The following is a 14,679-nucleotide window of genomic DNA, read 5'->3' on the forward strand; positions in this document are numbered from 1 at the left end:
AGGGAATTGAATAGGCGATGAGTTGAACGATGACCATTTTCAGAATTCTCACTTCCTGTTTGGATTTTTCTCAGGTTTTTGCCTGCCATATGAGTTCTGTTATACTCACAGACATCATTCAAACAGTTTTAGAAACTTCAGAGTGTTTTATATCAAATAGTAATAGTAATATGCATATATTAGTATCTGGGACAGAGGAGGAGGCAGTTCACTATGGGCACGCAATTCATCCAAAAGTGAAAATGCTGCCCCCTATATCAAAGAAGTTAACGGGATTTCAGCCATAAGAAGTTTATGAGTCCGACGAGCCCAACGTGAACGATATACCGTTTTCCCGGGAACAGATCCCCGTCAATTGCGTGAAGAGAAGGCGGAGAAATAGGGGCCAAAGGGCAGGCTGCCTTCTGAGAATTTGTAGGCGATTGAATAAACTCCCACTTCCTTCCATTCTGATAGCAATCTTTGAAGAAAAAACCCCAAAGACTAAACTACCAACGGAACAATCAAAACTGTAATATCTTATGCTTCACGGAGTCGTGGCTAAACGACGACATTGTCAACATACAGCTGGCTGGCTATACGCTGCACCGGCAGGATAGAACAGCGGCTTCTGGTAAGACAAGGGACGGCGGACTGTGTATTTTGTAAATAACAGATGGTGCACGATATCTATGGAAGCCTGGAGGTTTGCTCGCCTGAGGTAGAGTATCTCATGATAAGCTGTAGACCACACTATCTACCTAGAGAGTTTATCTGTATTTTTTGTAGCTGTTTACATACCACCACAGACTGAGGCTGGCACTAAGACCGCATTGAATGAGCTGTATTCCGCCATAAACAAACAGGAATACGCTCACCCAGAGGCAGTGTTCCTAGTAGCCGGGGACTTTAAACAGATCAACATTCACAAGGCCAGACGGATTACCAGGATGTGTACTGCGAGCATGCGCTGAGTGTCTTCACTGGCAAGTGTCTTCACTGATATTTTCAACCCCTCCCTGTCCGAGTCTGTAATACCAACATGTTTTAAGCAGACCACAATAGTCCCTGTGCCCAAGAACACTAAGGTAACCTGCCTAAATGACTACCAACCCATAGCACTTACACCTGTGGCCATGAAGTGTTTTGAAAGTCTGGTCACGGCTCACATCAACAACATTATCCCCGAAACCCTAGACCCACTCCAATTTGCATACCGCCCTAACAGATCCACAGATGATGCAATCTCTATTGCACTCCACACTGCCCTTTCCCACCTGGACAAAAGGAACACCAATGTCAGAATGCTATTCATTGACTATAGCTCAGCGTTCAACAGCATCTTGCCCTCAAAGCTCATCAATAAACTAAGGAACCTAAACACCTCCCTCTGCAACTGGATCCTGGACTTCCTGACGGGCCGCCCCAAAGTTGTAAGCGTATGTAACAACACATCAACACATCCGCCATGCTGATGCTCAACACAGGGGCCCTTAAGGGATGCGTGCTCAGTCCCATCCTGTACTCCCTGTTCACGCATGACTACACAGCCAGGCACGACTCCAACACCGTCATTAATTTTTCCGATGGCACAACAGCGGTAGGCCTGATCAATGATGAGACAGCCTATAGGGAGGTCCGAGACCTGGCCGTGTGGTGCAAGAACAACAACCTCTCCCTCAACGTGATCAAGACTAAGGAGATGATTGTGGACTACAGGAAAAAGAGGACCAAGCACGACCCCATTCTCATTGACGCGGCTGTAGTGGGGCATGACAAAACTTTTTTATCCTCAGGAGACTGAAAAGATTTGGCATGGGTCCTCAGATCCTCAAAAGGTTCTATAGCTGCACCATCGATAGCATCCCGACTGGTTGCATCACTGCCTGGTATGGCAACTGCTCGGCCTCTGACCGCAAGGCACTACAGAGGGTAGTGCGAATGGCCCAGTACATCACTGGGGCCAAGCTTCCTGCCATCCAGGACCTCTATACCAGGCTGTGTCAGAGGAAGGCCCTAAAATTTGTCAAAGACTCCAGCCACCCTAGACATAGACTGCTCTCCCTGCTACCGCATGGCAAGCGGCTTCTAAACAGCTTCTACCCCAAGCCATAACATCTAATCAAATGGCTACCCAGACTATTTGCATTGCCCCCCCCCCCCCATTTTTACACAGCTGCTACTATCTGTTGTTATCATCTATGCATAGTCACTTTAACTCTACCTACATGTACATATTACCTCAACTAACCGGTGCACCCGCACATTGACTCTGTACAGTTGGTGAGACTGAGTGGAGGATGGTGAAGAACAGTGGAGTGAAAAGGGCTAAAGTTGGTAATGAACAGCAGTTTAGGGTCGGAGTGGGAATCATCAGCAAGGACGCTTTTGTGGGTGACCTGTTAACGGTCTCAAAATGGTGAAGGATGAATTGGGTAAAGTGGAATCGGTTCGAGTGACCAGGAGCGGTATGATGCTGATTGTGTGTCAACAGCGCAAAAGGAGAAAGCTTTGTGTGGTTTAGGTTAAACATTTCAGGTAGACGTACATTGATTAAAATTAATGATAGACGGAAGATTGTACTGTGGTTTGGTGAAGTGGTTCTCCCATCTTATGTAAAACCTGGGTAAGTGAGATTTACAGAATCCGATGCAGTTTGGACATGTGGCAAGTGTTTGTCGAAGGAATAAATATGTCGTAGTCAGATGAAGCATGTTGTAATTGTGATGGGAATCACGTTCCAGAGTTCCCTGTACAGATGAAGGATGTCACAGTAGCTAGGATGATCAGGCCCATCCAGCAGGTGTCCTATGTGGAGGCAGTGAAAACAGCTGAAGGAGTAGAGAGGAGAAGGTAGTTCATGTCCCAAAGTTTGCAGTAAAGCCATGCAGAAGAAGGATCCCAATACACTAATAGTGAACAAGGTGGACTTTGTTGTGTTTATAGAGCAAGTGAGAAATTGCAATAATAAATTATTAGTAACCTTCGTCCAAAACTAGCAGTTTCCGTCGTCAAACTGTTTATTTTTTATTATATATTTTAATTAGTATGATATGTTCTTTCCAAAACAAATGTTTTGGGGGTATTTTTTACAACCCCATACAGTAGGTGGCAGCAATACACCTGATGAGTGTAGTCTGACAATAAACCTTAGAGAAGAAGAAGACATGGTAGGTGTTGGTAAGTGTTTCCAGGTGACCCTAATTAGATGTTACATTACACGTTTTCTTACTTCATGTAGCATGTTAGCTAGCCAACATATTCATACTTCGCTTACTCCTCTCTGATAAGATACCGCTGCACAAACATGCTTATCTAGGCCTACACCAGCACTGGTACCAGGCAGTATTATCTAGCTACGTTTGCTCTGACTCTTAATACATTTAGCAAGCTAGCTAGCCTGCTAACTAGCGAATAGAATTAGCGGCTAACATTATTTTAGCAACACCTTGCTAAGAAAAGACACATTTTCGCCTTCAATGTAATGGCATGAAAAGATTTGCCAGAATATTATACAATGACTTATCAACAGCTCTAACAATTTGACCCCCACAGGAAATTTTCACTGGCAGTTATAGAAAGACCCATTTACTATATAACCATTGATTCTTGAAGAATATAACTTATATATGACTCAAATGTTTCAACTGTATTAACCCCCCAGAAACCAAAATAGTGCAGTTAGTATGAGTATTCTAACACAGCCCAGGTCTTTGGGCAGCCATTTTGTTTCTGTTTAAAAACTAGGTTGCCCCTTTAAAAAAGCCACACAACAATAAACCAATCTGCAGTTCATACAATAACAAATCTGTAATTCCACCACTGTTTTGCTAATAAGATGATGATGGGGCTGGAGAAATGTAACTAGTCTCAAATTCATAGACAGACCTATGGATGAAAGGACTGACCATCCATGATATCAACATTATATTTTTTAACCATGTTGAGGCTATACAGTGTTGGTTTACATTGTTTCTAAACATTGGAGTAAAAAAAGCTTATTTGGGGTTCTGATAGGGTACAACAGTTGAACTAAGCTCATGAGGCATGTAAGCCAGCAGCATACCACCCTGCATACCACTGCTGGCTTGCTTCTGAAGCTAAGCAGGGTTGGTCCTGGTCAGTCCCTGGATGGGAGACCAGATGCTGCTGGAGGTGGTGTTGGAGGGCCAGTAGGAGGCACTCTTTCCTCTGGTCTAAAAAAAATATCCCAATGCCCCAGGGCAGTGATTGGGGACACTGTCCTGTATAGGGTGCCGTCTTTCGGATGGGACGTTAAACGGGTGTCCTGACTCTCTGAGGTCATTAAAGATCCCATGGCACTTATCGTAAGAGTAGGGGTGTTAACCCCGGTGTCCTGGCTAAATTCCCAATCTGGCCCTCAAACCATCATGGTCACCTAATAATCCCCAGTTTACAATTGGCTCATTCATCCCCTGTAACTATTCCCCAGGTCGTTGCTGCAAATGAGAACGTGTTCTCAGTCAACTTACCTGGTAAAATAACGGTAAAATAAAAAATAAAAAAATAAATGTGTTATATTCTTCAAGAATCAATGGCTATAAATAAATCATTTAAAAGTCAAAATATGGATGTTGTAATTACAGATTTCCCCTTTAACATCACACATCACACATCAGTTCAATAGCTGCAGAGTTTGTGACTGTTTTTAAGACAGTACTTACTAGTGTTAACCAGGGTCCGTTCATCATTAGAATCATTGGATGCCATAAGATGCCTTTGGGAAACTGGGCCCAGATATCCAGTTTCCACCTCTTTTTCGATGTGACAGTCATCTCCCCCTCCTCCTCTTTCACTCCAAAAACGGCATCCTCCTCTATCTCTTCCTCCTCTTCTTTTACTGTAACATCCTCCTCATCTTTCACTCTGAACGCATCTTCTTCTTCTTTCACGGTAACAGCCTCACCCTCTACTCGTTTTTGTATTGAATCAACCTCCTCTTCCTCCTCCTCTTTGACAAGAGCTTCATTCTCCGTCCAGCAGACCTCCTCTTCTTCAGCAGGAAGAGAGTAACTTAGTGATCTCATGGTCGGAGATGTCAGCTAGCTAGGCTAATGATAACTTAACCAGCCCGCTAGCTGACTAGTAACAACAACACGTAAATATGAAATTAAAACGGATAACTAACTAGACGACAGCAGTGGCTTTAAAGCACAGTGGCTAATATACACGAAAGCGTCTAAAGAGCTTTATTGGTTCAGCTATTTTATCTAGCAAGCTTCGGAGGTGTCTAACAAACTGTTGCTGATGTTGAAAGAAGCGTTCCGTCCACTAGATTTTACGTCACACTGGCAGCATCGCCTTAAAGTCGCAGACCGTCATCTGCTGACAGATGTATTGTTACACCATGTAGGAGCAGTATAGACCTAGTCTGTTCATTATATACATCTACGTGATGTATTGTTACACCATGTAGGAGCAGTATAGACCTAGTCTGTTCATTATATACATCTACATGATGTATTGTTACACCATGTAGGAGCAGTATAGACCTAGTCTGTTCATTATAAACATCTACATGAAGTATTGTTACACCATGTAGGAGCAGTATGGACCTAGTCTGTTCATTATATACATCTACATGATGTATTGTTACACCATGTAGGAGCAGTATGGACCTACAGTAGCTGGCTACTTACTTAGATTTAGTTCGAGTTAATGAAACTGCCTTAAATGTGCTGTAGTAAACATTTTTTATTCTCACTAATCAATCAACACTTTCCTGTCTTTGTATATCTCAGTATAATAGTATTATTTAATTAAATCCATTTAAAATAATCTTTGTCTGAAAATAAAATATGATCCTCAACTGCGTTTCCCACTCCAGTCAGCAGACGGCGATGTGCGTCTTTCAGGCGATGCTGCCAGCGTGACGTATAATCTAGTCGACGGTTCTTCAGAAACAGCTCGTCAACCACCTCGGTAGCTTGCTAGCCAACATAGCCGAAAGATTCAAGCTATTTATACGCTTTCGGTGTATATTACCTACTGTGTTTTAGCCACACTTCTGTCGTATCAACTTGTTAACCTATTTAATTGAATTGTACGTTATTTTGTATTAGTCAGCTATAGTAGCTTGCTGGTTAAGTTAGCACTATCCTAGTCGCTAATGATAGCTCCCAGCTATTATCCCCGAACATGAGCTCCCTAAACTACCCCCCTCCTGCTAAAGAAGAGGAGGTCTACTGGACGGAGAAAGAAGCTCTGGCGCTGATCATTGACGTGAAAGAGGAGGAAGAAGAGGATATCAAGCAAAAAATAGAAGTAGAGGGTGAGGCTGTTACAGTGAAAGAAGAAGAGAAAGACGTTTCAGTGAAAGAAGAGGATGAAGGGTTCAGAGTGAAAGAGGAGGAGGATGTTACAGTAAAAGACGAGGAGGCAGAGAAAGAGGAGGATGCGGTTTTTGGAGTGAAAGAGGAGGAGGGGGAGATTACTGTCACATTGGAGGAAGAAGAGGAGGTTGGAGATCTGTTTAACACCAGTAAGTACCGTCTCTGCGGTCGTTGAACCAATATGCAGTAAAGGGGTTCTACACTTTAATGTTGTTCTGTAGGAATGGCTGAAGCTACACTGTAACGTGTAGAACATCAAGAGTGGACCACCAACAAAACGTTAACAATTGATCAAATGCATCCAATGACAATGCCTGAAATACTGTAGTCCTCAATATCTCCTATTAGCGTAGCCCAATATGTAGTCTTAAAGGGGCAATCAGCAGTTGTTACATCCATTTTGGGACTAATACATTAATGATATGTACCCATCTGAAGAATTCTTGAAGAATTCACTTAAAAATGCCTCATGAGCTTAGTTCAACTGTTGTACCCCATCAGAACCAAAAATATAAGCTTTTTTTTTATTCCAATGTTTATCAGTAAATATAAACAAATACTGTATATCCTCAAAACATGGTTAAAACTATAATGTTGATATCATGGATGTTTGCATTTCTCCAGCACCATCCCTCAGCTTTTTACCGAAACGGGCAGGGAGTACGCTTTGTTATTGTTTCTACTGCTGATTGCTTCCTCCTGTTACTCCTCAAGGTCCAAGGACTGTATGTTATTTTCAGAGGTAGACTGGCTCTGGCAGCTAAAATAGTCAAATAATGACCGGTTGCATCACAGCCTGGTATGGCAACTGCTCGGCATCTGACCATAAGGCGCTACAGAAGGTAGTGTCGAACGGCCCAGTACATCATTGTGGCCAAGCTTCCTGCCATCCAGGACCTATATAATAGGCGGTGTCAGAGGAAAGCCCAGTCACCCAAGTTATAGACTGTTTTCTCTGCTACCGCACGGCAAGCGGTACCGGAGCGCCAAGTCTACGACCAAAAGCCTCCTCAACAGCTTCTACCCACAATTTACATTGACCTCCCCCACCCCCCTCCCTTTTGTGCACTGCTGCTACTCACTGGTTGTTTGTTACCTATGCATAGTCACTACGCCCCCACCTTCATGTACAGATTACCTCAACTAGTCTGTACCCCCGAACACTGACTCTGTACCGGTGCCCCCTGTATATAGCCTCCACACTGACTCGCTACCGGTGCCCCCTGTATATAGCCTCCACACTGACTCGGTACCGGTGCCCCCTGTATATAGCCTCCACACTGACTCGGTACCGGTGCCCCCTGTATATAGCCTCGTTATTTTTTTCCTTATTGTGTTACTTTTTATTATTACTTTTTATTTTAGTCTACTTGTTAAACGTTTTCTTCTTCTTGAACTGCACTGTTGGTTAAGGGTTTATAAGTAAAGCATTTCACAGTAAAGTCTAAGTTGGTGTCTTGACGGATTTGTAAAAAACTGTTGGTCATAAAACACTATATATATTTTTTTTTAACTGTTGCTGACACCGCTCCCCAGAGGTGTCTCATTATTGGGATTCATTGCTGATTCCTACCTGTAGCTCACTATGAGGTGTCTAGTGATACAGGTTAAGGGCCCTGTTGAAGATTGGTGGTTGGTAGCGGAGTCGAGGGAACAAGCAGGGTTGGACAGGGCCATGTTATTATCCCACACACAGTCTCTGTGGTTCATATGAACCCCATTCCTGGGAATTAGATTTGATTACAAATCGCCCCTGTCTGTTACCACAGAAGGGTTCCGTCTGTCCCATTCCCAGCTAGGTTACGAGGCGCTTTTGTCACCAGTACCTGACTGGTTGATAGGGGAAACCTCCATGCTTATTATAGAAAAAGTAATTAGGGGAAAAGTTTTAGTAAACTGAAATAAAATAACAAACCTGTTTGAAGGATGAAAACTATTCCAAAACTATCTTTGACTCCAAAACTAAAATAGCCTAAAATAATAGCCAGCATGAATTATGTTCAGTTTGAATAATTTATATCTTACCTTTGGACAAAAATAGAATTGGGTTTTAAATAATTTTTACGTGTTTTTTAAATCTTCTGAACCTGGTGGCTGGTAAATGCTGCCATGGGATGGCAATGTTTCAAATAGACCTAGCTTGTGTATCACTATCGCTTGCTATCACCAGAAATACTTTAAGAAATTAGGATATTGGAATCTACTTTCGATTCGTATTAACAGCTTAAAGAAAAAAAATTGGCATGAATTATCCTCTGTGAACAAGAAGCACAACATTCCAAATATTTTCAGAGATGTGAGATAATTAACTTGTTCTCTGTAATATCGTATAGCTTTGCAATCGTGACATTACATACTTTCAAGGAAAATAGGCATGTTTCTCGACTCATACCCTGACTTTAAAAAGGGATTTCGTGAGAATTATCTTAGAAACTGTGTCTCAGCATGACAATTTCAACGCGATTGGTCGACCGTCTCTTGGACGGGCGTTATATACGCTTTGACATTTTCTGGAATAGTTTTTATTTGAAAACGTTCGTTTACTTGCCTGCCTATTGAATTTGGAATGCACTGTACTGTTCATCTCTGAAACTCACTTAGATAATTCCTTTGTTACAGCAGTAGCAATACAGGGATATAACATCTACAGAAAATACAGGAATGCTTATGGGGGAGGTGTTGCTGTATACAATGCATTCGGAAAGTAGTCAGACCCCTTGACTTTTTCCACATTTTGTTACGTTAAAGCCTTATTCTAAAATGTATTAAATCCCCCCCCCCCCCTTTCATTTAGCTAATTTATTTGGCACACCTGCTTTTGGGGAGTTTATCCCATCCTTCTCTGCAGACCCTCTCTAGATCTGTCAAGTTGGATGGGGGGTCCATGTTGTTGTTAGGTGAAGTTATGGGTCCTACAGTAGGTCTATGTTATTGTTAGGTGAAGTTATGGGTCCTACAGTAGGTCTATGTTATTAGATGAAGTTATGGGTTCTACAGTAGGTCTATGTTATTGTTAGGTGAAGTTATGGGTCCTACAGTAGGTCTATGTTGTTAGATGAAGTTATGGGTCCTACAGTAGGTCTATGTTATTGTTAGGTGAAGTTATGGGTTCTACAGTAGGTCTATGTTATTGTTAGGTGAAGTTATGGGTCCTACAGTAGATCTATGTTGTTAGATTAAGTTATGGGTTCTACAGTAGGTCTATGTTGTTGTTAGGTGAGATTATAGACCATTTTGGCAATTTGTTTAACACTTAGTGTACAAACCCTCATTGTCAGGCTGATGGAGCCAAAGAGCATTTTAAATCAAATCAAGTTTATTTTATATAGCCCTTCGTACATCAGCTAATATCTCGAAGTGCTGTACAGAAACCCAGCCTAAAACCCCAAACAGCAAGCAATGCAGGTGTAGAAGCACGGCGGCTAGGAAAAACTCCCTAGAAAGGCCCAAACTTAGGAAGAAACCTAGAGAGGAACCAGGCTATGAGGGGTGGCCAGTCCTCTTCTGGCTGTGCCGGGTGGAGATTATAACAGAACATGGCCAAGATGTTCAAATGTTCATAAATGACCAGCATGGTCAAATAATAATCAGGAGTAAATGTCAGTTGGCTTTTCATAGCCGATCATTAAGAGTATCTCTACCGCTCCTGCAGTCTCTAGAGAGTTGAAAACAGCAGGTCTAGCATTTTACTGGTTGAAGTCGTTTTTAAATATGAAGTAGTACATTTTCGACAATAACACAAACATATTAATCAGGACTTTCAAACGAGCCTTACAGTTATAATCCAAAAGTAATGTGAAATGCACTCATAAGCAACCTGGAAATGGAGGCTATTATTGCTGTCAGACTATGAGAACTCCCCTGCGTTTTCCCCCATGAATTAGTGAATAGACACAGAGCTTAATGTTTCCTTGAGTAGCACTCCTGATCTTGCGCTGTAATATTCAGACTACATTGTGGAAAACTAAAATCTTCGCTCACCATTTTTGCTGGGCAACACGGACTTTCAACTCCCTCCAAAGATTTTCTATGGGGTTGAGATCTGGAGACTGGCTAGGCCACTCCAGGACCTTGAAATGCTTCTCACGAAGCCACTCCTTCGTTGCCCGGGCGGTGTGTTCGGGATCATTGTCATGCTGAAAGACCCAGCCACGTTTCATCTTCAATGCCCTTGCTGATGGAAGGAGGTTTTCACTCAAAATCTCACGATACATGGCCCCATTCATTCTGTCCTTTACATGGATCAGTCGTCCTGGTCCCTTTGCAGAAAAACAGCCCCAAAGCATGATGTTTCCACCCCCTTGCTTCACAGTAGGTATGGTGTTCTTTGGATGCAACGCATTATTTGTCCCCCAAACACGACGAGTTGAGTTTTTACCAAAAAGTTCTATTTTGGTTTCATCTGACCATATGACATTCTCCCAATCTTCTTCTGGATCATCCAAATGCTCTCTAGCAAACTTCAGACGGGCCTGGACATGTACTGGCTTAAGCATGGGGACACATCTGGCACTGCAGGATTTGAGTCCCTGGCGGCGTAGTGTGTTACTGACGGTAGGCTTTGTTACTTTGGTCCCAGCTCTCTGCAGGTCATTCACTAGGTCCCCCCGTGTGGTTCTGGGATTTTTGCTCACCATTCTTGTGATCATTTTGACCCCACGGGGTGAGATCTTGCGTGGAGCCCCAGATCGAGGGAGATTATCAGTGGTCTTGTATGTCTTCCATTTCCTAATAATTGCTCCCACAGTTGATTTCTTCAAACCAAGCTGCTTACCTATTGCAGATTCAGGCTTCCCAGCCTGGTGCAGGTCTACAATTTTGTTTCTGGTGTCCTTTGATAGCTCTTTGGTCTTGGCCATAGTGGTGTTTGGAGTGTGACTGATTGAGGTTGTGGACAGGTGTCTTTTATACTGATAACAAGTTCAAACAGGTGCCATTAATACAGGTAACGAGTGGAGGACAGAGGAGCCTCTTAAAGAAGAAGTTACAGGTCTGTGAGAGCCAGAAATCTTGCTTGTTTGTAGGTGACCAAATACTTATTTTCCACCATAATTTGCAAATACATTCATTAAAAATCCTACAATGTGATTTTCTGGATTTTTTTTTCTCATTTTGTCTGTCATAGTTGAAGTGTACCTATGATGAAAATTACAGGCCTCTCATCTTTTTAAGTGGGAGAACTTGCACAATTGGTGGCTGACTAAATACTTTTTTGCCCCACCGTATACTACATCCATAACTAGTGGTTTCCTCATTACCAGATATACTACATCCATAACTAGTGGTTTCCTCATTAGCAGATATACTACACCCATAACTAGTGATTTCCTCATTAGCAGATATACTACATCCATAACTAGTGGTTTCCTCATTACCAGATATACTACATACATAACTATTGGTTTTCGCATTAGCATGGAGGAGTTTCTGCAATTAAATTGCCCTCGTGCCGCAATTTTATTAAACACCGAAAGGGGCCTATATTGGAGACCAAAAGTCTTCTGGCACACTGCTTAGAGTATCAACAACATGAATAACTTATTTCTAGTCTACAATCTTAGATGTTACTACTAATGTGAAAACAAGACAAAATATGACTTCTTGCTCATTTTAAGACAATTGTCAAATAATTTTAACATTCATTACAGACATCAATTGTTGTACAACATCATGGCTATGCTGTTGGCATCACCTTTTACAGTGGATTACCGCTGTTGTGGGCCTTTAATCATAGGTCTGACTTTGTTGTTCACACAGGAGAGAGACGGGACTACCGTGGATCCTCTGGGGAGCCTCAACAACCTCATGATGCTGAAGAGACAGAGAAGAGTCTCTCCAGATCAGAACACCTCAATAAACACCTGCAGGGATCCACAGGGAAGAGAACTCACTGCTGCTCTGACTGTGGGAAGAGATTCACCTCCTCAGCAGGCATTAAATATCATCAGAGAATCCACACAGGAGAGAAACCTTATAGCTGTGGTCAATGTGGGAAGAGTTTTACTACATCTAGAACTCTGACTCAACACCAGAGAACACACACAGGAGAGAAACCTTATAGCTGTGGTCAATGTGGGAAGAGTTTTGGTCGATCTGGCCATCTGACATTGCACCAGAGAATACACACAGGAGAGAAACCTTATAGCTGTGGTCAATGTGGGAAGAGTTTTGGTCGATCTGGCTATCTGACATACCACCAGAGAATACACACAGGAGAGAAACCTTATAGCTGTGGTCAATGTGGGAAGAGTTTTAATAGATCTGACCAGCTGACATTACACCAGAGAATACACACAGGAGAGAGACCTTATAGCTGTGGTCAATGTGGGAAGAGTTTTACTACATCTAGAATTCTGACTCAACACCAGAGAACACACACAGGAGATAAACCTTATAGCTGTGGTCAATGTGGGAAGAGTTTTGGTCAATCTGGCCAGCTGACATCACACCAGAGAACACACACAGGAGATAAATCTTATAGCTGTGGTCAATGTGGGAAGAGTTTTACTACATCTAGAACTCTGACTCAACACCAGAGAATACACACAGGAGAGAAATATTATATCTGTGGTCAGTGTGGGAAGAGTTATACTACATCTAGCAATCTGAAGATACACCAGCGGAGACACACAGGAGAGAAACCTTATAGCTGTAATCAATGTGAGAAGAAATACTCTTATAAAAGATCTCTGACCAAACATCAGAAAATACATGAAGGAGTTATTTCGTGATATCAATGAATTAATGTCACAATGTAGAATGTTTTAACATTGTAGTAGGGGTATTTTAAGGAATTTCACAATGTAGAACCCTAAACGTTTGCCCCATTTAATTAATTTCAGCGTGATATGGATATTAGCCTCAGGAAAAATTTAGGCTCTGAATTGAAAGAGTACTATTTATGTGATTTAACAAAAAGTGACTAACACAAAAAGAGCTGTGTTACACTTACCATGTTGGTGACCCACTTGAATCAAAATGCAACACTTCAAAATGTAGCCAGCTGTTTTCTACAAATTGTCCTCAAACCAGGGATGTACACATTACTCCCAGATTCCGTGTGGTTTTTGAGCTGTTAGTTTTAACAGGACGTGCAACCTCATTTCCCTCCTCTCGGCACAATTGATTTCAACATGATATCGATGAGTGATGACAAATAAGTGTTGCGTTCCTTTGTTTAGCGACCCCTAAATTTAAATGCATCACTCCAAAATGTAGCTGACTGTCTTCTGCAGGTTGTCCTCTAACCAGTGAGGTAAAAGATATCTCCCATTTCCATGTGTTTTGTTTAGGTGTGTTAGTTTCAACATCACGAACAACCTGATTTCCCCCCTAATCAATATCAGTGATTTATTGCTACTTGTCAAAACAACAGTGTTTTTGGTGCTTGTGCAGTTTATAAGGTGCTTGTTTAAGTAATATGATTATTGTGGCAGATGTTTGTGTATATAGTACATTTTATGTTTAGGTTTTCAATTTATCACATACTGTTTCTGCATTTGGACTATTGATTTGGACACATTTAACCTGTGACATTGGGGATATCCCACCTAGCAAAATGTTGTTGAAAATAAGACTATGCCCGACTTACAATGTAAGTTAGTTTTCTTTTCAACTTTCAACTAAAACCAATTTAATTTCAACGTACTCGCAGCTTATACACATGGACGCAGTATAATAAATCGGTCTATAATCAATTTTATTAACAATCCTAATAAATTGAGTCATAAATATTAAATATATTTGTTGTCCTAAGGGGAAGGTGTTTTGTTTTTGTTATGTTTTGAGGTTGGACTTTAGCTCATTAGCGCGTCTAGCTCGTCGGCGTGTCTAGCTCGTCGGCGCGGCTAGCTCGTCGGAACGTCTAGCTCGTCGGAATGTCTAGCTCGTCGGCACGTATAGCTCGTCGGCACGTATATCTCGTCAGCGCGTATAGCACGTATAGCTCGTCAGCACGTATAGCTCGTCAGCACGTATAGCTCGTAGCTCATCAGCACGTATAGCTCGTCAGCACGTATAGCTCGTCAGCACGTATAGCTCGTCAGCACCTAAAGCTCGTCAGCACCTAAAGCTCGTCAGCACCTATAGCTTGTCAGCACGTATAGCTCGTAGATCGTCAGCACGTGTAGATCATCAGCACGTGTAGATCGTCAGCACGTGTAGCTCGTCAGCACCTGTAGCTCGTCAGCACCTGTAGCTCGTCAGCACCTGTAGCTCGTCAGCACCTATAGCTCGTCAGCACCTATAGCTCGTCAGCACCTATAGCTCGTAGCACGTCTAGCTCGTAGCTCGTTAACACGTATAGCTCATTAACACGTATAGCTCATTAACACGTATAGCTCGTCAG

General features: G+C 42.2%; 1 protein-coding gene across 1 annotated transcript; it reads left to right on the forward strand.

Annotated features, from left to right (window-relative positions):
• The first annotated feature begins 5,894 nt into the window (after positions 1-5,894).
• On the forward strand, positions 5,895-14,087 carry LOC129839000 (zinc finger protein 501-like). Its single transcript, XM_055906266.1, has 2 exons — positions 5,895-6,481; positions 12,090-14,087. Exons 1-2 carry the CDS (start codon positions 6,139-6,141, stop codon positions 13,061-13,063), a joined length of 1,317 nt encoding a protein of 438 aa, XP_055762241.1. The 5' UTR covers positions 5,895-6,138; the 3' UTR covers positions 13,064-14,087.
• The last annotated feature ends 592 nt before the right edge of the window (positions 14,088-14,679 follow it).

This window comes from Salvelinus fontinalis, chromosome 40 (assembly GCF_029448725.1).
Source record: "Salvelinus fontinalis isolate EN_2023a chromosome 40, ASM2944872v1, whole genome shotgun sequence".
NCBI classification, from domain to species: Eukaryota; Metazoa; Chordata; class Actinopteri; order Salmoniformes; family Salmonidae; genus Salvelinus; species Salvelinus fontinalis.